At 43.6% G+C, this 26,477-nt stretch overlaps 1 protein-coding gene across 1 annotated transcript in view; it reads right to left on the minus strand.

The window, feature by feature from the left end:
• The window catches only part of LOC144755033 (uncharacterized), a 326,794-nt gene that overhangs the window by 210,038 nt on the left and 90,279 nt on the right, over positions 1 to 26,477 (minus strand). The window contains exon 4 of the mRNA XM_078643485.1: positions 24,750 to 24,829. Coding sequence (XP_078499611.1) covers positions 24,750 to 24,829 — 80 coding nt within the window. The remainder of the gene's footprint in view (positions 1 to 24,749; positions 24,830 to 26,477) is intronic.

A 26,477-nucleotide genomic window follows, 5' to 3' on the forward strand; every position in this document is an offset into this window, starting at 1 on the left:
TATTGAAGGGTGCTTTTCCAGAGATGGCTTCATGGGATTGAGAACACGAGATACAACGGGCACACCGGTTCCCAATGACGCGGAGGGAGTCACAGGGTAAGCCGCGCGCAATATTGCTCTATGTTGGGAATTTTCTACTGCGTGAAGAGATAATCAGTAAGACAAAACCGCAGGCCAAGCGTACCTATAAGGATGTTGTTTTCTTTGCCCGTCCTGACTTCTGCCACGCCACTGTGGAAAGGCGATGGCGTATGAGGCAGATGATCACTCCCTTTCAGAACATTGGCTGTGTGGCTTACCTCATGTTTCCAGCACGATTGAAGGTTGGACTAAATGGAAGCTTTAAGATCTTTTATTCTGAAATTATGGCGCAAGAGTACCTTAGTTTTTTGCGTGAAACCAGAGGTCAGCATCAGGCACAACATAAGGCACAACATAAGGAGCATATGGAGCATGATGCCCATGTAGTTGCTCTTAGAGACATTCCCCGGAAGAAGTAGTAAAAAGAAAAGATTAATAACCTTATGAAGTAGAAGAAGCCTAAGGTTTGGTTTAAATATCTGATGTATGAGTTAAGATCGTATACTCCTAGGATGTTCTATTCTTTTTTTTTTTGTATAGGATGCTCAGGTTGGTTATGATGCTTAGATTTGGTTTAAAATAGGATGTATATCATTAGGGGGGAAGGGGGGGGGAAGGAAAAAGGAGGAAAGGGAAAAAAAACGGAAAGGGGCAGCTGTGTATTGGTGGGTGTCAGTGGTTCTAGGTGGTATTGGGGGCAGATGGGGATAAATATTATCTCGGGGAGAGCACCATGAGTGAAATTTATGGTTTATGAGGATCAGGGGAGGGAGGGTGTGACATCCTGTAGGCATCGTCGGTCAGACATAGGTCCTTTGGACCTATTTGCCTGTAGGGGGGGTGGGTATCTGTGGGAGGGCTGTCTGGGGTGGGGGAGGGGGGAGTCGGGGCAGGGCACATGGGCTTTGGAAATTGTCAGGATTATGAAGAACTTGATCTAGAATGGAAGCACGAGTCTGAGAATCGAATGGAATGGGCTGAGAGAGTTAAAATGGGAGTCTCTGAAATAGAAGTAGTAAAGAACAAGCTTGAAAGATTGGTAAATAGTACGGAGTGGTTAGTTTGCAGCCCTTTAAAAATTATATATGTCTCTTAGATTCGTAACATGGAACGTCTGTGGTTTAAATGACGTTCAAAAAAGACAAAAGATAGCAGTTTGATTGTGGCAGATGAATGTAGACTACGTATTCCTGCTAGAAACACACATAATGAGTATCCAGGAGTTCTGTCTTAATCAGCTGGGGTTCCATTTAATAGTAAGATCCAAGCAAGGGACGAAAAATAGAGGGGTAGCTATTCTTTCAAGAAGTAAAAATGTGGTAACCAGAAAAAAACTAGAAGATCAATGGGGTAGATGGGCTATGGTTGAGATCTTAATAGAGGGAGTATGGACAACCTTGGTGGCAGTTTATGGCTCAACGCAGGATGATCCAGAAATTTTGCAGTTTTTAGATGCAGAGTTAGCGGGCTGGCCTCCTCGGGTTATTATAGGTGGTGACTTAAATATTAATGGTGCAGATGGGCTGGGGGTAGGACTGACTGGAAGCTATAAAGGTAGGAAGAAAAGAGTACATAAAGCACTGGTTGATCTTTTAGAGAATAATGTTCTGCAAGATGTCTGGGGTAGAATTAGATCGGATCAAATAGGCTTTACATACTACTCCGCACCACATCATATATGCGTCCAACTAGATTATTTCTTGATATCTAATGATCTAATGACCGGAGTAGAAATTGATAGGCTCCCACGCATCTTCAGTGATCACAACCCCCTAGTTTTAACAATGAAGCTAGAAGGGAAAACTAGAATAAGTAGGGTCTGGACCTTTGAGAGAAGGCTTCTCCTGGACGATAATTATATTCAGCATGTCCAAATGGATTAATGAGTTCTTTGAGATTAACAGAGCAAGTGCTCCGGTGGGAGTTTTGTGGGACGCCTTTAAGGCCGGTGCTCGTGGAGAGACATGCAGTTTTAGCGCGTATAAACGGAAACTGGAACGACTTAGCGATACTGGCATAGAGAGGGCCGTCTTAGAGGCGGAGGAACAGCTTCATCAGTGTGTAATAATGGGTGAACCGATAGAACAACCAATTATAGAATTGATGAAAGCAAAAAGTGAAGCTGAGGATGATTTGGCAAACAAGGCAGCTCAGTACTATACTATTAGAAGGGAGAGCTGCTACGAGCTTAGCGAAAAAGTCGGACATGTTCTTGCCATGCGTACTAGGCAGATAGCGGCAGCTGGGACTGTGAGGGAGATTCGGGATGAAAATGGAAGGCTACACTCAGACTCTGAGGAAATTAGGGAAGTTTTTAGGAAATTTTATCAGACACTCTATGATGACCAATACCCCAGTAATGCTGAAGAGATAGGTGAATATCTGCGGAATATTCCGGCGGAGAGGGTAACTAATGAAGATGCAGAAGGACTAAAGAGGCTGTTGGATTATACTGAAATCAAAGAAGCTATGGGCAATCTCCCCTCAGGAAAGGCTGCTGGCCCGGATCAGCTGCCTTCAGAGTTTTATAAAACCTTCTGGGGGAACCTAGGGCAGGATTTAATTAGAACGATCCAAGCTGCTCAGACGGGGGAATCTATCCCAAAATCTTGGGGGGGTGCAGATATTGTTCTAATATTAAAAAAAGGGAAGCCGGCAATTGAGCCGGGGTCTTACAGACCAATCACGTTGATGAATAATGATACAAAAATATATTCGAAAGCCCTTGCGACGAGATTCGCAGGAATAATAGGTGCCCTAGTCAGTAGCAACCAGCACGGTTTCATTCCCGGAAGAGGTACGACACATCATACCCGGAAAGTTATAACTATGTTTGACGCCACCGAGGTCACAGGAGACCCGATGGCCGTACTGTTGTTAGATGCTTGGAAGGCGTTTGATCGGGTCTCCTGGGACTATCTATGGCACACCTTAATAAGAGCTGGGATTAAGGGGGGTTTCGTGAAAGCCCTACAGACTCTGTATAGGGAACCGGTTGCGGCTTTAAGAGTAAACGGGGGCATTACGGGACAATTTCAGATTAAGAGAGGCACACGGCAGGAGTGCCCTTGCTCCCCGTTGCTATTTGCCATGTACATGGATCCATTAATCCGCAGGATAGAGTCATGTGTAGATATCACCCCATTAAATACACTATTGGGCCCCTGTAAGATACTTGCTTACGCTGACGATGTGGCAGTGATAACACCAAACCCCACGGAGGCGACTGAGTTGATTGAGGCAGAGGCTCGTAGATTTGGGCAAGTTTCAGGTTATGCCCTGAAAGATCTGGATCGATACGAGAATCTTCACTTGTCACTAGTAGGGCGTGTTAATATCATCAAGATGCTGGTTCTTCCGAAATTTTTGTATGTTTTTAGAGCGATTCCACTCTCATTTGATAATAAGTGGTTTAAAATCTGCGAACAGATGCTCAACCGTTTTATCTGGGCAAAAGGCAAGACGCGGAGGGCATTGAGATTTATGTCGCTCCCGCGGGAAAGAGGAGGCTGGTCACTACCGGACCTAAAACTTTATCATTGGGCAGCAGCACTGCAATGTATGGTTGGCTTGATTGGAGGCGCTGAAGTGGAGGGTTGGGACAGGTTTGGTTCGCTTGCTATTTATGGTTTGGTATTGGGTACGAATGCTGAAAATTTATTTTTGAGATTCACGGAGGGAAGCTACTTCAAAAGAACACGATTTAAGACGGTTATGGCCGCACATAATATATGGAAAGGGTTTTCTAAAAAGGTGGGAATAGGGAAGTACAATGCATACACTAGACTAAAAGATAACCCCTCCCTTCCTAGTGAGGTTTTTTCGGGAGCTGTCTTTTAAGAGTGGGAGAGGCGGGGGATAAGAAAGTTTGGAGATATGTTGGGTCTTCATGGTATATTACAATTCACGGAACTACAAAACAGTTATGCTTTGGATACAAAACATTTCTTTAAATACCTTCAAATAAGAAGCTGCATACTAAATAAACAAGGGGGTACATCGGGATTCGAAAGAAATGTGGTTATGGACCTTATAGAAGGTGGCAGTGATTGCACTATTAAGAGGTTTTATTTAGAAATGACAAAATTAAAGAAGGATGATTTAGAGAAATGGATAGATAAGTGGACTATTGATTTAGATATAGGCAGGGATATTTTTACAGAGTCATTAGAAATGGGGGGTAAAATGCTGTGCTCATCCTCCCTTCAGGTCCAACATTATAAGATACTTTATCATCTATATTATACACCCGCGAAGATTGCCCAGTGGGGAGGTTTATCTGGTACTACTTGTTTTAGATGCGGTTGTACAGATGCTGATCTGCTACATATTTTTTCTGTTTGTCCCCATTTGGATAAGACGAAACAGGATATTGAGAATTTTTTTCGGAATGCACTGTCAACAACAATAGAGTTAACACCAGCAATTATGTTATTGGGGATAGATGTCAATGGGCAGTCGCGTTGTAGAAATTTTATATTTGTAGCAATGGCGATCATGAGATTGTTAGTGGCTTCTGCTTGGCTTGATCCTAATCCTCCATCATATCATCAATGGTTAGGCAAACTATTGTCAATTCAAAAACTGGAAACACCCATATATGCTAGGAAGGGAAAAAAGGGTAAGAAATTGGGCATGCAAATTTGGGGTCCTTTTATTCGATGGAAATTAGGTACTGATTGTTAAAAGACTAAGAACTTGTCTAGATGGAGATTTGAATATGTATGTATGATTTTGTGTTCTATTTTACTGTAATTATTGTGCCCTGCTCATGTTATAAAGAAAATGGGGAAAAAATCTTGAATTAAAAAATTACAAAAAAAAAAAAAAGACCGGTGAACCCACGGTTGTACGATCTTTTCTTTTTGAATCTTGGCGGTTTCAAGAGAAGGGTGGACGTACTTCTGAGGTTCCTGCTGAGTGATTAGGTGGGGTGATCAAAAGAAATTCAGTTTTGAGAGTATTTAGTAAGAGATGGTTGTGGGCTAGCCATTGTTGAGTTTGTGCAAGTGCAGCATTTAAGGTTTTTATGGCCTCCTGTGATGAGATCTTCAGGTACAATTGCATGTCATACGCATACATGTGGTATTGAATGTTGGCTCTGTTCAGAATGACTGCAAGAGGCTCCATAAATAGATTGAAGAGAGTGGGCGAGAGCGTAGAACCTTGGGGGACTCCAATCAGGACCGGGGTACTGGAAGCTTGGGCATGATTAACTTCGATCCTTTGCGTGTGGTTGTGAAGGGAGGAGGCAAACCAATTCAGGGCAGGGCCCGACAATCTCATCCTATTTTGTAGGAGAGCAATCAAGTTTTCATGTTTGATGGGTGATGGTATCGAAGGTTGAGTACAGGTCTAGAAGGATCAGGAGACAATGGATATTTTGGTCAAGGCCTCTCACAGCGTCATCAACGATGTGAGTTAGTGCCGTTTCAGTGCTGTGTCCTGCTCTGAATCCTGACTGGTGAGGATCCAGGAGTTGATATTTCTCAATATGTTTCCAGAGCTGCGAATGAAGGCATTTTTCAAGCACTTTCGCTAGAGTCGTGCAGCTAGTGATAGGTCGGAAGTTGTTAGTACCTGATAGGTCCACATTGGGCTTCTTAGGAATGGGAGAAACTTGCCCAACTTTTAGACAGTCTGGAATCTTTCCCTACATGAGAGATTCATGAATGATCTTGGACTAAAGAGGGAGAACGGCTGATATTAAATCTTTATAGAGCCTGGCGGGAAAAGGATCACCAAAGTGGTTGGAGGGTTTGATGGATGACATGTTGCAAAGTATCTCAGTGTAGTCTGGTAGGAGAAAACTGCTCCAAGAAGTGTCAATTTTTGAGAGAGCTGCCCAAAGGCCGGTGGTACATTGTCATGGATTCAGCGCACTCCCCTGATTCTGCGGGTGACATTTTGGATAACAAAGTTGGGGCGGTGGGTAATAGCTCCAGCTCTATTTTCGTTGTTTTTTCAGCAAAGTGAGCTGTAAAATCATCACCACTAGGGAGGAGGGATAACGGAGGAGAGCTCTGGTTAGAAGATTGGTTAGATTGTCCCTTAATGAGTAAGAAGCGCTTTTTTTTGTATATTTTTAGCTCCATCTAGTTGAGATCTGAAGTGTTCGATTTTTGCCAAGCCTATGTGTTTGTTGTAAACGCTTCTCACCTTTCTCAATAGAGAGAGCGCTGTGGTGGAAGGCGAGTTTCTCCAGAGTCTCTCGGAGAGTCTTAGATTGCACCATTCATCATTTAGGGCAACATTAAACCATGGTTTAGAGAGTTTGACTGGGATCCTTTAGAGCTATTTCGGAGCAATAGAGTAAAGAATAATACAAAAAGTGTTAAAGTAGTGCTCAGAAAGATCGTCAAGGTTGGTCAAATTAGAGGGGGGCTGTAGTCTATTTTTGGTGATTGAGGTTATCATGCTAATGTCAAGGTCCCTCATATTGCGAATCAGTTGTTTCGCTCTAAGGGGTTTCACCTGTCGATCCAGTCTCTTGTCTAATACGAGGAAGGGAATTTGAAAGTGATCAGACCAGTCACAGGGTAGGATATCTCCTATTTGTATGAAGTTGTCTTTGGTAATGATGAGGTGTAGAGTGGTGCCTTTATTGTGAGTAGGGCCTTTACAGAGCTGTGAGAAATTGAGCTCAGAGAGGAAGGAATGTACAATTGCATCATTTGTGTTATTCCAATAAATTTTGAAGTCTCCGAGAAATATGTGGCAGAGTTGGTCCGAGCTCGAGCTGATGAAGACTAGAGTGTCACCAGGAGGGTGATATATTGAGTGCAGCACACAAATCGTCTTACCTTTGTTCCAGATTTCAGAGACTAGCTGTTCACAGGTGGATAAGACAGTACAAGAGGATTGTTTTACTGTGAGGTTGGAGCAATGAAAGCAGGTAATACCCCCTCCTGTTTTATCCAGGTGATCACTTCTGAGAATCTGAGAGGGATTAAGATATCAAGAATTGGGGAGGAAGTATTACTGTGCCAGGTTTCAGTGATGATCAGAAGGTCCAAATTTTGTGCAATGATGAGATCAGTAATATCAGCTGCGTGTTTCACAGCTGATCTACAATTGAATAGCATCACGTTGATGTGCCAGTTGGAAGTGACCACTTCTTGAGTCGAGGTGTTTATGTGAAGTAGGTTCTCTATGTTCAACTTTCTGAGATTACAGCTTGGTTCCCTGTCAGGGTTAGCAATGATTGAGGGGATGTTAAGACTAAAGTTGGGTTGGGAGACTATCTTTGATTCAGTGTAGGTCCCAAGCAGGGCGAGATTGTCTTCATCTATTAACTGAGGTAGGGGGTCTGTGGGCCCGAGAGAGGTGGTTAGGCAGAGGCCTTGAGCTCCAGATGGAGCTAAGATAGGAGCAGAATGAGGTAATGTCTATGGTAGAGTACATCTTCTGTGGATTGACGATATCATACCTCTGCGCGGGGGGTGAAACCCTACGTTTCTCCATCTTCAAGGTGAACTGCAGAATGTTTTGCACCAGCTCTTGGACTACCGATATATCATGTTTGAGGTCATCAATCTTATTCTCAAGACCTTGATTGTTTAACGACATATTCGCAAGAGTAGCTCGCGCAGGTAGGATAGGTTCCGCTATGGTAGGGTTAGTAGAGGATTGGGTAGGACCATTGGCACAGTTACAGTGGAGTGGAAAGTGGAGAGGTGTGGCTCACTGGTTAGAGGCGGCAGACCTGTAAGCAGAGAACGGCCCGGGACCAGGGTTCAATTCCCGACGCGGCTGGGTCTTGGACCAGGGTCAACGGACTCGATAATTCTCGCCTCAGTGCCTACTCTAACCAGGGAACACACTCGGTAACTCTGGGCATTAAGCTTGCCTCATCTCTACAACGGCCCCCCACAGACGCCGGGGATGCCTGGTTTCACCCTGGAGATACCCAGAAAGGGACCATCTCACAGGGAAAACCAGGACGGGTTCCCCAGCGGTCTACAGCGCCAGGACACTCGGGTAGAGTAACAGTGCGCTTTACAAGTATCCCACATTTACATTTACATTTACATAGTGAGATAGGGTCATACTGGAAATAGGGATCAGACTTTGGAGTGGGAATAGAGAGAGGCGGAGAAGTGTTAGGAGGAGTAGAAGGTGGCGAAGCGTGTAGTGATGATGAGGGTGAGTATCTGTTAGTGTTCAATGTGTATGAAACATCAACAAGGTTCCTGGCTATGAGATTGGAAGTTCCAGGGCCTAAGGGGTGAGTATCCAATCCTGTCTGATAGCTAGGATTGTCATCATTGCTGTTATTTGAACAAATAGTGTGTGATACCAGGGATTGAGGATAGGAAGTGAGGCAAGTTAGAGGAGAAACCTTGGTACGGCTATCAACAAGGTGGGAGGTACTCAGGTCAGTTAAACCTTATTCGGCACGAGATAGACGTGGGTTATCCAAGTTCGTGGTGTGGGGGGTTTGGATAGCATCTGTTAACTTTGGTCGAGCTGAGTGGATCGTGTTAGCAGACGTGAGCGAGGGCAGTGGGGAAGAGGGGCCATCAATTGCTTCTGTATCAGAGCCATTGAGTGGCACATTTTGACTGACAGTGGAGATGTTGGAGTTAGAGAGTTCTTGAACCTCAAAAAGGCAAAATTGAAACGCTTGAGGTTCAGGTCCGATGCTTGGATAAGAACATTACCATTATTGTAAAGGGCGATAGTGAGCTCTGCCATAAGTGTCGGGGATGAAAGCGTGGTTAAACGGAAAACGTGGAGTTTTGGGCTGTTTTGAGTGCAGCATAGAGGTGAGGGCCTTTCTCCACTGTGCTCTTCTGTTTGTGTAGAAGATGAGATCAGTCGCTAAAGTGCCCTTATTTGACGTATATGTGTCCGATATCAGTGTTTCAGGCCATCTCTTGAGGGTATTGTGCTTAAAGGTTTGCTTAGCCTTTAGCAATAGGTTGGATAGGTAGATGATTTTAACCGAGTTTACGCCAGATTGGACAAAGGGGTTAGAGGCCTTGTAAGTATTGTGCGCCATGTTGACTGAAGTAGCGTAGTAAGCAGCGAAAAATGGAGCCCAAAAGAATAAGGGTGGAGAGGTAGCCCAATTAGTAGGGGTCCTGGAAGTAGAGACCCAAGAAAAGGGGGCGGGGCACAGTGAATAGCGAAGGCCGAGAAGCCATGTACCTAGTTTACAATGCAGTATCATAACTGAAACTGATGTACTACCAGGTGTTTAGTGATAATGACCGCAGGAATAGTAGCGCAACAACTTTAGGGGCTCGGGGAAGACGGGAGTACACAGCATGTTTCATCAGAGGGAACGATCTGTGATACGGTAGTAGGAAAACGCTCTCTTGTTGCTGAGCTAACTTGAGCCCAAGCCATCTCGGGCTCTTCGAAGGATGCACAGTAGCTCGTCATGCGTTCTCTAGGCCAACCCTCATCACCCTCGGTATGTGAACTGGTTGCCAATAATAATGGTAAGACTAAATCAAATCAATAGGCGATGGTGGAGGATGACTAGGTTATTTGGGGTTTTTAAAACAGAAGATTACCTTCAGCGTGGAGCTTCCTTGGCTAGGTCCTCTCCGTCAGTGGCCACCTTAGTGTGTTTCATGGTTGCACAATTTATCAGTTTTCTGTCTTGTTACCTCACCGAACATTGATTATTCCATGTTTGCATTTTTTTTCTTTCGGGTTGGCGATTGGGTGGTCCGTGGGTAGTTTCGCACATTTTATCACTATCCCTTGTCATGTTACCTCACCGGGCATTGATTATTCACCTTTGCCATCTTAAGGTCAGGCAACAGAAGTCAGGCAGCCATCTGAGTCATATTACTTCACCAGGCAACAATTGTTCACATTCGCCATCTTAAGGTCAGGCAGCAGTCAGAAACCAGCAGCAGATAGAGTGTAGCTAAAAATTCTCTCGAGGAGATCGAACAGTCGTTTCCCTACTGGTTGTGTCTGCCTTATTCTTGAAATGAGGCTTGCGTATTGATATGGGCGGGCGCTTGATTGAGTTGCTTTTAATTCTCGCGGTAACCGTTAAATAGCCGCCATGTAGAGGACGGGCATAAAGGTCAGGCCAGCTGGAGAGATCTATGTGTGAGATAACGCTTGCTAGCGCATATTTGGGGTAAATTTGATCTTACTTGTTCTTGTGCACGGGCAGTGTGCTTGTTTCACACTGCAGCCCTCTCTCTCTTTGCCTATGTGATCACTGGCAGCGTGCCCACACCACAAACACCGCTGCTGACTCAACGTATCCTTTTCCCCCGCCGCTGTCTGCTCAAACAGTATTGTGCTCTGACCGCCAAACAGGCAGCGTGCTTGGGTCATTCCGCTGCTCCGCTTTCCAGCCTCATGCAATCACGAGCAGCGTGCTCCACCTATGCTGCTGTCCGCTCCGATTGTTCTTCCTCTGATGGTATTGCGGCCGCGCGATCGCCTTGGCCGTTTCTCTTACGATGTTGCAGGTATCTTCTGAGGGTAGTATTGGGTCCTTATGCAGTTCCAGGGGGAAAGTGGCGTGATGTCCGTGGGTATATTAGGATATTCACCGTTTTGGCAATCCAGTCCTTCAGGAGCGCTTCTCCGGTGCTCCTACCATGTCGGCCATCTTGTTGCCTTTGCTGACAAGGTTCAATTTATCATTCCTATTTTAGAAATGCTTTTTTAGAAAAATGGCATTTCTCTGCTCTTGGCTCTGTGCGCCTGCAGCCTGTCTCCAATGTACCTCTGGGGTGGGTTACAAGCTGGACTTTGTGCATTCCCTCTAGACAATCACACATAAAGGAAGGTTAGGTTTGACTAAGTGGAATCCACATCCTTATGGGTGGTCCTGGGAAGGATGTGAGGGAGGAGCTGACACTTACACCTGAATAGATAGTGTCCTGTCCCCACAAAAAGTATTGCATACCCCCTTGTAGTGAGTCTGGAGCCAGAGCTACGAGGGAGGAACTCTTTGCACTTCAAAGTCCCTCTTTGAAATCATGTTCACTTCAAAGACACAATTGGGTTTTAGGACTGGGTTTCTGACCCCACCAAATTAGACACCATTGGCCCTGTGAAGAAACTCTGAAAGGAAGAAGGACTGTTGTGCTGCTACAAGGACTGCCACTCTGCTGAACTAATGCCCTGGAAGAATTGCTTTTCTGCTGGGATGCCTCTGCTGCCAGCTGCCTGGTTGAGGAAGAACTGGACTACCTTGCTTGAACCCAGAATGATCTCCAAGGTCATGCTCGCTTGCCTCCTGTTTTAAGACAAAGGGATATCAAAGAGTCTTACCCCCTGCTTCTGTACCTGGTTCATCCGAAGTGGATCCAGCTGCTTGTTCCAGTGAGCAGAATTGATGCATCACCAGTGTTGCAGAAGGAGAAGTGGCAGATTTCACCTGGTACCAGCGTTTCACCATTGGAACCAGAGCATCTGAACCACCGCATCGCTGGCAATGCAGAAAGACGTTCGATGCATTTGCTCAACTGCAAGTAGGAAGCCAGCGCATCCGCTTTGGAACCAATGCATCTCGGAAATTCCGCTTTGTCTTCTAATACAGCGCATCGCCATTGTTGCGTGGAAAAGTTTGATGCATCACCTCAACTGCAGGAACACCACTGAAGCATCACTTTGCTGCACCCCACATCTCACTGTTGCAACCATAGATCATGGTACTTTTGTTCAGCAGGCCCTACGTGGCTCTGGTACTCCATCCGTGCTTCATTGCGGTTGACCTGAACTGTTGACTTTGCCCTAGTAAAGTGCAACCAGATAACCCCGAGAGGCGCTCAATGCTTCTAAGTATTATTTTTGCTCTGAATTTTTAAAAATTGTAATCTTGACTTTGATTTATTGGATTTTTGTCTTTTTGGTCTTGTTTTTTTAAAAATTCATAATCAATTTTTCTAAACTGCTGTGGAGCCATTTTGTGGTGTTGTCACAAATAATTTGCACAAATACTTTGCACATTGTCTCTTAAATTAAGCCTGCTCTGTGCCAAGCTACCAGAGGGCGAGCACACGTTAATTTATGGTGAGTATCTGACTTACCCTGACTAGGATTGTGGTTCCTTCTTGGACAAGGTGCATACCTCTGCCAACCAGAAACCCAGTAGTCCATCCAGATGAAGATACGTAGATTACAATTGACAAAAGTCGAGGCAATGTGCAACCTCTGTGCCCATGTAGACTGGTGTCCCTGGCAGAGACATTGGTAAAATATCTTCACAGCGAACAATGTAAAATTGATTTGTGTTCCTCTGTGATAATAATGTTGCCTAGTGCTGCCTAATTATGTCAAGTAAACCAAACATATGGTGGGCATTATTTTTCAAACAAATGGAGGATCCCCTAATGACGGATGTCAGGGAGGGGGAGCTAATATTAACACAAGGAAGTCCCTATACTTAGAAGCAGCTTTGGATTGCTGAAGGAAATAATCCCAAGGGGTTTTTTTTGCAGAGAGGTAGACACGGGGCAAAAACAGCAGTGAGCCAATAGCAGTGAGCACTTAAACAATAAACTGTAATGGGCATTATTTTTCTAAATAGAAATTACATTTCCACAATCTTTCTTCTAATAATTGAAAAGTATCACAGCACCAAACTATTAAAATTCTGTCCTAATTTTTCTTAAAGGATATGTCCACTGTAACACTCTTAAATTGTCATAGACCTCTGCCTTTCTCTCATCAAAAAAAACTTCTTCAATCCTTCAAGATAAAAAATGATGACTGATTTGTAACAGTTTGGTGGTATCTTACTTTTCAATTACTAGAAGAAGGAATGCAGAAATGTTATTTCATTTAGAAAAATAAAGTCTCATTGTATGTCTCATCTTCTTCTTGTTCCTGCAATTACTTATAACTCCTGTAACACAAACTGATCCATAAACCTTAAACATTAAAGAAACACTCATTATAACTATAATTATTATAACTAATGAAACAACAACTTTCACACATATATTTTTGACTATCCCCCTAATTTATTAACATATATTTTCCATAATTCCAGGTTTTCCTAATGGGTGAATCTCACTCACAATGGTAGTCAGGTTATAAAACATAAATATCAATACTCTCACTATTAACTGGACAACACTGTGTCTTTAGTAGATGACAAATGCCTCCCTCTTTGCCAAAAGCCATTCGGTTTTGGATAACCATCAATCTAATCACAAGCATCTCCTCAATCTTGGCTAAAGCACCTGCTGTGTTATCTGCCAAACATTGTATTAAAGATGATAATTCTCTAATCTTTGCATCATTCAAAGCAATCCCTATTGGATGAATCAAACATCTAAGACGTGTTGACCTACGCTCTCACTTTCCCTATTCCATGATGCATAGCACTCAAGTTATTCACGTGGTAGGTTTTAGAACAGGTTAAAGCTAAATATTTGGAACCTGCCCAACCTTGTGGAAAAGTGACATAAATGGTTTTATTACCAATGTGATAAATGCCATACAGTCAATGGTACAATAGTAACATAGCAACATAGCAAAGGAGATTCAGCATATAACTTTGTAATATTTCAAATCGTATTCCTTCAGCTGAGTTATCTAGAAACAATATATACTTTACAGGTACAGAGACAGACCATGACCACCGATGAATTGCATTGTTTTCCTGAAACAAAATAAAAAACAATACTCATGCACAACTGCCTGGCAGTTCAGGCTTGACTGTTCCTATTGGAGCAGGGTCAAGACTGAGTTGCATATTGCTGGGTCCAAACTGACCTGACATGGTGCAAAATACATGATGACTGGGATGCTGCCTCAAGCAAATATCTGTGGAAAAGATTAATTAAAGGTGGGGGGGCGTGGCTACATGGCGCCTAAGATGGCGGCGTTGCGGTGAGGCTCCGCGACTCACCTTCGCCATTCCCGACCTTTGGACGACACATCTGGCGTTTCGAGTCAGGAAACCGCCGTATCCAAGCTTTGGAAATGAGGTGAGCCCAGTGCCCTCATGTGTTCTTCATTAAAGCGGCTTTTTTGCTCTTAATTCTGCCACGAATCGGACCTCCCGGTCCCGGCTGCCATTTTGTGCCCCAGAGCCGACCTCCGCAACTCCTGAGACACATGGCATTTCCTGGAGTGGTTATTCAGGAGATTGAATTCCTGCAAACCCAGAGATGAGGTGAGCTAAGCACCCTCTGGTATTATCAATTTAGCGGCTTTTTATCACTTATTTTTCCCGCGAATCGGACCTCCCGGTCCCGGACGCCATTTTGTGCCCCAGAGCCGACCTCCGCAATTCCTGAGATACATGACATTTCCTGAATGGTTTTCCAAGAGATTAACTTCCTGCAAACCCAGGGATGAGATGGACTAAGCACCTGTCGTGCCTGCCATATTGGTTGGCAAAGTCAGAGCGGAGAGCTGGTTGGCAATTACGTTATGAGTCCCCTACACGTATGCGCAAACATTAGCGCCTGCGCATGAAGAGAAGAGGCTGATCTTAAGCCTGCCTCTCGGCTCCCACAACGCTTTGCATTCTCTTTGCGGTTCTGGGGCCACTTTGTCTGTTTCCGGGTCATGGTGGTGGCGTCTTCGGGCTCGTCGGGTTTTGCAGCGACTGGCGGTGTGAAGAACTCTGCAATTAACGTAATTTACCTTACGAAGATCTCCTCTGCTGGTGCAACGCTTGTTCTTAGGGTGAACGTTTTGTTTACTTAGAGGCATAGGTCTGAAGTTTACTTTGTTTAATAGGTGGTAGTTCCGCCCTTTACGATTTACATTTACGTTGGTCGGCAATCATCTTAGTTTCTTCATGTGTGCCGAGTGTGAGGTTCACATGAGTTTGTTTTTTCTCTCGTGATAGTGCTTTGGATGCGCTACTAAATATACGATTGATGGTTCTGGTTGAACTGGCTCTTTCACTGCAAAAGAGCATTCCTTATATTATTTTGGTGCAGTATAGGCACCTTCCTTTTCCGGATTCTCTTTCTATGTGTATCCAGTCATCATAATAGGTGAGATAATTGTTAGGAATAATTCAGGCTTACCCCCTCCATGAATAGTTTAATTTACTATTCCAACTCCAGTCCCCGTGGATAGTAGGGAAGGTGTTGGATAGTAAATTAAATCTATTCCCTATCCTAGAGCGCCCCCCAGCGCAATGCGTTGTAATGGTTTGCGTTGTAAAAGTTGCGATGTAAAAGCACTGTGTGGTAAAAGTTGCGTTGTAAAGGATGTTTCCCGTCTCACCCTATGTTAATTAAGTTTATCGTGTTTCCAGAAGGTCCACGTAATCCTGTTTTAAGAAGCTGGTGCCCCTCCCACTCCTGTTATAGGTGGTCGCTTCTCCTACATCCATTGCTGTGCATAGGAATGGAAAGGTAGTTAAAAGGAATAAATTGCACATAGATAGTCTAGACAGTAAGGGGGGGACTCTAATACTTTCTTGCTTTCTTTCTTTGATATAGTTGAATACCAAGAGAGATACACCAGCCTTCAGAATTTCCACTGCCTTCTTGACAATATATCCACAAGAGAATCCTGTTTTTTCCCTCACTTACCTTGTTTTATTTTCCCTTCTTCCCTCAAGACATCATCATTTGTTTACCAGGTTACATGTTCTGGCATTTGGTGGTGTTAAGGGGAAGTTGAGGACTGATCTTCACTTCTATGGTACTTCTGCGACAACAACTGGGACAGGCACGACAGCACCCTCTAGTTTTATCAGTTTAGCGGCTTTTTCTCCCGTATTTTTTGCCGCGAATCAGACCTCCCAGTCCCGGCCGCCATTTTGAATTTCCTTCATTGCAGGAATTCAGCTTTTTGAGGTGCAATAAATGGTGTATATTCACTTTTCACTGCGCAAAGGATTTTTTCTGCATCATCCTCTCATCTTAAGTTCTGTTTTTTGCATCATATATTACCACATGGTTTTTTCCACTAACTCCTTCTTCAAATGTCTTCTCTCAACTGAACTGCCGCCATTTTGTCTATTTTCTTTTTTTCCTCATGCTCTTCATTTGTTCCTTTTTTACTTTTTGAACATATGCTTGCTCATGGAATGACTTTTGGTGGTTTCTGCCCTGGTTAATTTGTACTTTGTTTTCTTATGGGGAGACTTTGTACTTTGAAACTCTCAACGGCTACAAAATTACCTACATGCTCAGAATATGATTCCGCCTTACATGACATGGAAGATATCACTGCATCAAAACCTGAAATGGCATCTGGGACAATTCCTAAATCACATAATGGAAGTAAACTTCCCACTAACTCAGCGTCAACTAAACGCCTGAAGAAAGATCCTCCCTCACCAGGTAGTACTTCCTCCTCCTCGTCTATGGACCTTATTTTGGAGGAGATACGAGCCCTTAAACCATTTATGGATTTGACTACCAAGACCCTCCAAACTCTGCAGGACAAATGGTCATCCCTGGATTCTCGAGTTTTACTTATAGAACAGTCAACAGAGTCTCTTCAAACTTCCTGTTCTCGTATTCCATCCATGGAGGTTGACATACTTCAACTCAAATGACAGGCGGAGGATTTGGAAAACAGGAATCGCAGAAATAACCTACGCTTGTATGGTCTTCCCCAACTTTCAGAGGGGTCCAATCCCACGGCTTTTTTCCAATCTTTTCTTCCAAAAATGTTGGACTCCCCTGCTCTTCTTCCATCAATATTCAAAGGGCCCATCGCCTTGGTCCCAAGACTTCCGTCAAACCTCGAGGTGTTATAATGCTGTTTCTTCAATATACAGATCTCCTTCAGTTCTTTCAGGTGCAAAAGTCAAGAAAAAAATGTGTGGGAAGGACATCGTCTTTTCCTGTCACAAGATGTAGCTAAAGCAACCGCTGATCGTCGGAAGAAATTTCTGGACATGCGTCCTCAACTGAGAGCCCTTGGTGACCGATATGGTCTCCTTCACCCCAAAGTCCCTTACAAAGACAAGACTACCACATTTGATGATCCTGCAGTGTTGCAAGAATTCCTTCGCCACCATGGAGCAGACGTTATGGACACCTCCAGGATTGTTTGATTAACTGCTCTACATGACAATGTGATCTTGCTGATTCTGTCCACTCTTGTTGTGTCTGTTGTGAGTATTGTTTATCTCTTATGCTTCCCCATTATCCCCTGAATAGTATTGTCCTGACCTCATATTCTTTCCTCTTTATTTAACGTCTTCTCCCTTTTTCTATCCCAATTGTGTCACACTGTCTTTGTGAATATTTTAAGTTCCTATGGCGAGGGTTGGTGTCCGTTCTTGCTGTTGTCGTCGTCGTCTCTTAACGCCGTCACCCCCCAATCGTTCGTTTGTTCTCGTAAGTATGCTCTACAGTCGTCTGTTTTGGACCTGTACTGTCTTCTTGTTCTTTATTTCTTTCTCTCCTTTTCTTCCTACATTACTGATTTTCCCTTCCTTATTTCTCTATTCTCAATTTTATCTTTCCTTTACTCCTCTTTTCCTTGTCTTCTTTATTCTTTTGATCTATTTCCTGGTTTCATTCCTTTTATTCTGGCTTTGTTCTACACATTTTCTCTTTTCAATTTTGAGTAAGCATATTACTGTTTCATATTTTTTCATTGAATCACCTTCCGGGTTACTACTTGGAATGTTAATGGTTTAAATAACCTGATTAAAAGGCAACGGGTATTATCCCATCTTGCCAGGCTTAAAACTGATGTTGCCCTTCTTCAAGAATCTCATCTTTCAGATGCAGAAGCTTTAAAACTCAAACGTTGTTGGGTGGGCCATGTTTTTCATTCTCCTGCTACGGGCAAGAAAAATGGTGTTGTGATCTTGTTCCATAAAAAGTTAAATGTTTCTATAGTTTCTCATGAGTGTGATACCAATGGTCGTTGGGTAATTGTTAATTTGCTTGTAGATAAAATTCCTATTGTTATTTTCAATGTTTATGCTCCTACTGGTATAGATAAATCATTCTGGCCTTCCATCGCTGACAAATTGGCTACGCTTAATGATGACTATATTATTTTGGGTGGTGACTGTAATCAAATTTATGACCCTATCCTTGACAGGAATTCCAAAGCAAAATTCTCTCCGTCTAAAATGCATTCCCAATTCACCAACGCCGTTCACCATAATGCATTGGTTGATATCTGGAGACTATGTAATCCGGACCTTAGAGAATACAGTTTCTATTCCCCAACCCACCATTCACAATCCCGCATTGATTATATTTTTCTCAGTAAGTCCCTAGATCAACATGCCATACACTCTGATATTGGCTCCATTTTAATTTCGGAAAATGCTCCTGTCATTGTAGATATCGATCTCATTCCCTTTTCCCCTCACTCTGGCAGATGGAGATTTAATAATTCCTTACTCCTCGACCCATATTTTTGCACACAATTTACTTCTTTTGCCACTGAATTCTTTTCCCTAAACCAAACTCCTGATATTCCCTATGTCATGATATGGGATTCTTTCATAGCAGCTTCTAGAGGTTTCATCATAAACTTTGTTTCTCAGAAGAAAGAATTAATGGAAGCCAAATCTGCTCAGTTTCTCATAAAATTTAAACAACTTGAACTCATTTATTATTCCTCTAACTCAGAATCGTCTCTCAAAGACCTCATTGACGCCAAAATTCCGTTCAACTAATTTACTACTGACGCCGCCTCCAATCTCTTATTAAAATGTAATTCACGTTATTACGGTGGTCAGAACAAAATGGGGAAATTGCTTGCCAACTACCTGAAGGTTCGGAAGGAGCGTACCAAAATCGAATCTATCCACTCTTCTTCTGGTGACTCTCTGTTCAAAGATAAAGACATTCTACACGAATTTGTCAAATTTTACAAAACCCTTTATACCCCAGAAACCATCCCTGCCTCAGATGATCTTCTTTCCTACTTTCGTTCTATTCCTCCTCCTCCCCCTGCCCATGTTGATTTTGGAACTTTGGAACAAGATGTCTCACTTACAGAAATTTCTCACGCTGTTTCAAAGTTACGCCATGGAAAGGCCCCTGGTCCTGATGGCTTCACCATTGAATTCTACAATCATTTCGCTTCTCTTCTTTTACCAAAACTTTTACTTCTATTTCAATCTTTTCTTGTAGCGGGGTTGTCTAGTGGCTCGTTTCAACAAGCTTTAATTTGTTTGATCCCTAAAGATGATAAAGACCATTCTTTATGTAAGAACTATCGACCCACTTCCTTGGTCAACACCAATTACAAAATCTTGGCAAATATTTTGGCTCTTAGAATGGATCCTTTATTACCCGACTTAATCGGTCCTGAGCAATCCGGTTTCGTTAAAGGCCGTCTTTCTTCAGAAAACTCACATGTCTTTTTAAACATCCTTAGTAAGGCTTCTTCCCTAGATCTTCCTTTAGCTGCTATCTCTTTAGACGCTGAGAAAGCTTTTGACAGGATTAGTTGGGATTTCATGTTCCATGCTCTTAAATGGGCGGGATTTCCACCCAAATGTATTTCTATTATTTCCTTACTTTATTCTGGCCCTCAAGCGTCAATCTTTGTTAATGGTATGACTTCAGAATATTTTGATCTCCGAAGAGGTGTTCGTCAAGGCTGTCCATTATCTCCTCTGTTGTTTGTCCTGGCCCTGGAACCTTTTCTTACCAAAATTCGTCAGAACAATTCTATTTCTGGTTTTCTATATGGTTCCCAACAAGTTAAACTCTCGGTTTATGCTGATGACATTCTTTTCTACTGTTCGGATCCTCTTTCTTGTCTTCCTGCTTTTCTTCCGCTGTATCTGTGTGTGTCTGTAACATGACACTTTCCAAAATGCATTTTTGTGCTTTTTTAAAGATTTTCGCAAATTAACACGGGGGTCAACCTCGTGTTAATTTGCACTTCCTATTTCAAAATTCGCATTTTTTTAAAAATTGATGCATTGCATTTAAGGAACCGCACAAATGCGATTCCTTAAATGCATTCGCATTTTTAGGAAATGCAAAAAAAAGCGAATTTTGAAACATTGTTTCATGCATCCCAACAACGTATTTAGGAAGTGCAAACGGCCAAATTTACCGATTTGCACCGTTTGCACTTCCTAAATAGGTTGATGCATGTGGCCGTTGGACCCTATCTCGTGCACTTTTGGCCCTGAAAATAATGTTCTATCCTTTGTCTGTCATGCTGAGGATATGAATCTTGCAGAGTTTAATTAGACCACAAGTGAGCACCCCCTGCCTCTCTGTATCCTTGCTAGTACAGTTTCCTGGCAAAATGTCCGAGGTTTTCCGATCAAATACATTTCCCTTCTTTTGTAGATGAAGAGCGGCCAGGTCTCGACTGGCCTTTTATTCCATTAGACATGTTGCCCTCTTCTGTAATACCGAAAGCACGGTGCACATAGAGTGCTGTTGCCATGTTCAGGGGTTGATGCCTCATTAGCTTTGGGGCTTGACCCCATGCTAATGAGGGAAACACTTTGCCTCTGTGTCCTATTACAGACGCAGGAGCAGAGCAAACTAGGCTGTCAAGAGGCACACTGACTCTGCACTCCCTGAGTGGGAACCCACCAATGATAAAAAGAGGGCGCCTTGGACCCCCCCCCCGATAATCCCCTGCAGGTAGGTACAGTCACTCACTGCACCTGCCTGCAGGAGGATCTCTGAACCCACTTTAAAGTGCAGGCAGGTGCCGCCTCCACAAAGAAAGACTGTGCAGCCCTCAGGGGAGTGCAAGTTCGCAGCTGTCCTAGGGGAAGCACATTACTTGTAGTAGTGTGCAATGTCCGTGTTTGAGCCCGGTGCGCTTTTTTTAAACGTGCACTGAGGTGAAAACAGGGACAATGCACCTGTTACTCAATATCGACCCTGGCGTTCTGCAAACTCGCTGGAGTGACGAGGGCTCTGGCTGAGGCACCATAGCAGTGAACCCCCCACCACATATAGATGTCCCACCATCTTAGCAGGCATGTTTGTGCCTCCACTGGCATGCCTGGAACACTGTCAGTAAATGGATGTATCTATGGCAGTATCAACAGGAAAAAAGATCATCAGAAAGACTGTTTTAAATACATCTTTATTTTTTATAAGCAGTCTATGATTTCCTTCCCTGGCCTTCTGCACTCAGGGGCCTATTTATGAGTTGCCTTGCTGTGCTGCACTGCATGACAGGGAAAGGGCAGGAATGCTCCATTTTCTAAGCAATACAGCCCATTCCTGCCTTTTCCCCAGCGCTGGTGCCCTTTTTTCAGTCTAGTGCCAATGCAGGCCCCCTTGCAACAAGGTGCAAGGGTCCTGCATTGCATGCAGGAATGTTTTTGTACAGGAAAGGGCACCTTTGTGCACCAAAGCAATCCTGAGAGACATATTCCTCTTTCTATATAGTAACGAGGAAAATAAAGATATTGTCCTCGTGACGCCTCTTCTGATACGGTGTCTCTTTTTGGCGCATTCAAAGGTTTATAAGTTCTGTAAATCTGGGAATGCGTCAAAAACCAGGGGAGTTGCATGGGAATCCCCGTGACACACCCATGGAAAGCCTCCATCGGGCAGAGTAAGGCAACGGAACAATTTGTGCTGCATTGCTTTGCTCTAAATTTTTTGGAGCTTCTGAGGGCCACGCAAAGGGGACTTGCATGGCTTCATAAATCTCATTTCCGGTTACGTCCGTCTTGCATCACGTTGAGTGAGTAAGTAAAAATTCTTTATTGTTGGGTTAATTAAAACCATTACAATTGTAGCAAACTACAGCATTTAAAACAAAATTCTTAAAATATTAGCGAGGAAATAAATAGGAAGAGGAAAAGGAAAAGAATTAAAGAGAGGTTTGCATTAGGAGAAAGGTTCGCGATTCGAGGAATCCGACCAGTCATGGCAGGATTTGTTGCAATACAGGTTTGTCTATCAACGTTGGTCTTAAGTCTCAATGGGGGTCCGGCAATCACGTTGAGTGGCGCAAGAGCGACACAAACCAGCAAGTAAATAGGCCCCTCAATGTCAACCTTCATCCTAATGATCTGAAAAAGTTATGAAAAGAAAATGGTATTTATCTGCTATTTATTTACAATGAAATAATAGATACAACACTTCTGAAACTTAAATGCCCCTCTCTCAGCATTTGTCCTCCTCAGTAACTAAATCATTCTAGTCATTGGGTTCCTCTACCTAGGTACCAATCACTGCCAAAAAAAATAATAATCATGGAACCTGTTCAAACGGCAATATGTGCTATACAGCACAATTCACTGCTCGTTGTTTCCCACTTCACATTGATAGCATTTATTACGGCCATTAAGCATTTGTGGAGGGAAACTCAACTTATGTATTTGCTACAGTAATACAGTACTGTAAATTGTAAATAATTCTGTGGCGTGTCGCTCTGTACTTTAAAATTACCAAACTACAGCATGCGAACCAGGAGGGCTGGATGGTTTAAGTTGAAATTATAGACCACTGGACTGACAGAGTTGAGCTCAGAGCGTAAATGCATATTTATTGCTGGGATGCCGACTGTGTGCATATTTAGATGCTGGCACCTTGCTTGTGAATTTGAAAGAGGCTGTTGCCATGGATACAGTTAGAAAAAAGTTACAAGGTAAATCAAGAAAGGAAGCACTGGCTTGTCAAATACCGAAGACACTGTACCACAAGCTGGTTAACTCTCTCATATTTCTTATTTTATGATCCAGTATAAATTAAAAAAATACAAGCAATAATGAGAACGTTTCTTCGAGTTACGATTTCTTTTCATGAAAGTCCTCTGAATATGGTGTCTCCTATCAAACATCCGGGGGATTGTGCATGCTGCTCTCCTGCAGTGTGGAGGCTGGGTGGTATCACAGCACTATAGCACACAGAAGCAGAGGCACACCCAAGTAACGCTTACTTCCGCAATCAGTGGAAGCACTGTTTTTTTCACGAGCTTCTTGTTGTGAAACTGAATTTGGGCAGCAACCTCTTTCTGAAATGGTGAGGTTCTTATTACAAAGCATGCTTGGTCCAGAGCTAGCCTGGAACCCCTCTAGCTCTCTCTCTCTCTCTATCCCCCACCTCTCTCTCTCTCTACCTCTCTCTTTCTCTCTATCCCCCCACCCCCTCTCTCCCCACCTCTCTTCTCTCTCTCTCTCTCTCTCTCTCTCTCTCTCTCTCTCTCTCTCTTTACCCCACCTCTCTCTCTCTCCCTCCACCCCTCTCTCTCTCCCCACCTCTTTCTCACCTCATTCTCTCTCCCCACCTCTCCCTCTCCCTCCACTCCTCTCTCTCTCCCCACCTCTCTCTCACCTCGCTCTCTCTCCCCACTTCTCTCTCTCTCCCTCCACCCCTCTCTGTCTCTCCCCAACCCACCTCTCTCTCTCTCTCTCTCCCTCTCTCTCCCCACCTCTCTCTCACCTCGCTCTCTCTCCCCACCTCTCTCTCTCTCGCTCTCCCTCCACCGCTTTCTCTCTCTCCCTCTCTCTCTCTCCCCACCTCTCTCTTTCTCTCTCTACCCCCACCCCCTCTCTCACCCCACCTCTCTCTCTCTCTCTCTGCCACCACCTCTCTCCCTCCCCACCCCTCTCTCTCTCTCTCTCTCACCCTCACCTCTCTTGCTCTCACTCTCCCCACCCTCTCTCTCTCCCCTACCTCTCTCTCCCCCACCTCTTTCTCTCCCCCACCTCTCTCTCTCTATCGGCACCACTTAGACCAATCCCTACAGCTCCTTTGAGTCTCGGAATATTGAGGAAAAAATCCATCACAACAAGCTTTGAAGAGCGTAATCACACAAAGCGTTCGGCTCTGGTCTATCCACTCTGACAGAGCAAAATTATCCAGAAGGAAGCACACTTGAGCCATTGTCTCCGATTAAAAACCAGGGGTTGAGTCATCATACTTATCAAGTACTTATTCACTCTTCTGGAAGGTCAAATTCATGGTCTTAAGGCTAGGCGAATGGGCATTTTTAAAGTATTTGCCTCAATGGCGGCGCCTTAGTCACAAAATCGAATGCAGGGAATGCGACTACCACTCCGAAAGCTTGGAGCACATAGCCTGCACATGCCCAGCTCTGTTACATGATAGAAAGACTTTATTGAGAGCGGAGAGGATCAAACTAGGCGGTCGTACATGCCATCAGACCATAAAGGCAGCTATGAATCAAGAAAACACAAAACTGAACATCCTGTTCACCAATTTTGTTGCCAGAGCTGCAAAAACGCTTGGGAAAGAAAAGGCAGCAATTCCTTTGCCGGCTGGCCCAGCTATCTCTGTGTAACAAAACCTTTAGCGGCCGCCGGCCCCCATCAGCAAGGCACATATGAACACTGTTTTCAGCACTTCAAAACCAGCTGTCATACTTACTTGCCCCTCTTTTTTTAGATGTTCTTAAAACCACTCCGTGATAGTCACGTTACTTAACGAGCTTGATCCGTAAAAGAAAAATGCATAAGCGGACAATTTTTTAATTTTACCCATTTTTATTGCATTGCTATTGCACTAACTAAAGTCCTTTTTTCGCCTTTTTAAAAATTTGTACATGCGTACATGAGTTACATGGTTTTAACATTTTGTTGTGATTTTTGGTAATCAAACAATACATTTGAAAATTTGAAATTTGAAATTTGAAATCTCTCTCTCTCTCCACCACCTCTCTCTCTCCCCCACCTCCATCTCTCTCTCCCTCTCTTTCTCTCTTATAGAACTGGGGGACATGGTGACAGAGAATGCCACTGCCCTGCTTCAAAACCCAACCTCCAGTGGCTCCAGCTCTCTAAATAAATGCCCCAAGGAACACATTAAAAAAGCACTTACTGGTAATCTTCATTACATGGAACTTTAGTCCTCTCCATCTCAGTCCATACCGTATGAGGAGGTGTCCAGATTCCTCCAAGCTCCCACAAAAAAGAGAAGAGTAATAATATATTTTAATATAATGACAGGGTTTCATATCAAATTGCTATTACTCCAATGCAGACTTTATTGCTCCCACATCAAAATTAATTGAGTTATTCGATTAGAACCTATAATGTTTCCCAAAGGTCTTCCCTGAACACCAAGCTTCAGCCCAACAAATCTCCATCAGCAAGACTCCATTCGCATCTACCCATGAGGCTGCCACACCCCTTGTAGACCTTCCTTGACAGCACCAGGTACTTAAAGACCAGTGCTTAATTTGTAATAAAATATGTGCCAGGGCACTTATCAGGAGGCCGCTGCAGCTTTAACCATCCACTGTCTCCGTCAGCACTGCCAACGACCATACCTACGCAACTACTAACCGTAACACTCCTAAAAGTGTGATCATTCAAACTATTCCAGGACCCAAAAGCGATAAGAATGGTTTAGGCATCAGAAATGAATTGTTTTTAATGTATATTGAATTAATAAACAGTTGTTCTGCTCATCGCTAAATTACACAAATAGTGCCACCATGTGGTAAACTGTCATAAATGCTGGTTTTTACAATTAAGTACGGGTGCCAAGCACCGGAAACCACCGGCTCTAATTAAGCATTCTTAAAGACTCATATTACATTATGCTTCGGCAATAACTAGCGACACCCACATGCTAATGACTAATGTAGATGTTTTTTCCAATATTCATGAGACCAAAAGCAGAAAACAGAGAATTAGATTTTCTTCGCTCTTTCATTTTTCCAATTACAACCAGAAAGTCCTTTTAACAAGCAACCCCCAGGGAAATGTCGCCTCATCCTGAGGTTAAAAAACAGAAGTAATATTTCCTGGTGTTTGTGAAACTGGCACTGTATCTTAGGGCAGAATTTCGGATCAAAATTAAGTACCAGTCAAGATGGAAAAAACCCTGAAATAAGGATATGAGTCTAAGAACACTCCTGACTCCATTAGGTGCCTTGTGGAAGTGACGACTACTGAACAAAAGCACCTTAATTGTGAGCCATTGAAGAAAAGCTGGTTCTGACGGCTCAAAAGTTTCTTTTTTTAAGTCTACGTTATGTTATGTTATGTTATGTTATGTTATTTTATTTTATAAAGCGCACAGATGCCGCAGCCAAGAGGCGTCCCGGCGCTTAGGATATGGTGAAACACAACACGGTAACTAATAGCCAAAGGGAAAGGAACTAAACAGTAGAAAATAGGAAGGTCTTCAAGGCCTTCCTAAAAGAAAGCAGATCAGGGATGGAACGGAGAGGGGCAGGCAAAGAGTTCCAGAGAGCTGCCGCCATCACAGAGAAAGAACGTCCGCCCATCCTGGCTCTTTTAAAACGTGGCACAGTGGCGAGATTTAACCCTGAAGATCGAAGGGCTCTGGAAGGTACATAATAACAAATTGTCTGTGAAAGAATAGGGGGGGAGGCTAACTTGAGAATTTTAAAAGTTAAACAAAGAGCCTTAAATTTGATTCTTTGCCCAACAGGCAACCAATGAAGATCCTGAATAGTACGGCGTACAGAAACAAACTTCGGAAGGCCGACCAACATCCTGGCCGCCGCATTTTGCACCCTCTGAAGGCGGACTAGTTCTGCCTGGTTAACGCCCAAGAGCAAAGAGCTGGCGTAGT

The sequence above is a fragment of the Lissotriton helveticus genome, chromosome 5_1 (assembly GCF_964261635.1).
Source record: "Lissotriton helveticus chromosome 5_1, aLisHel1.1, whole genome shotgun sequence".
Classification (NCBI taxonomy): Eukaryota; Metazoa; Chordata; class Amphibia; order Caudata; family Salamandridae; genus Lissotriton; species Lissotriton helveticus.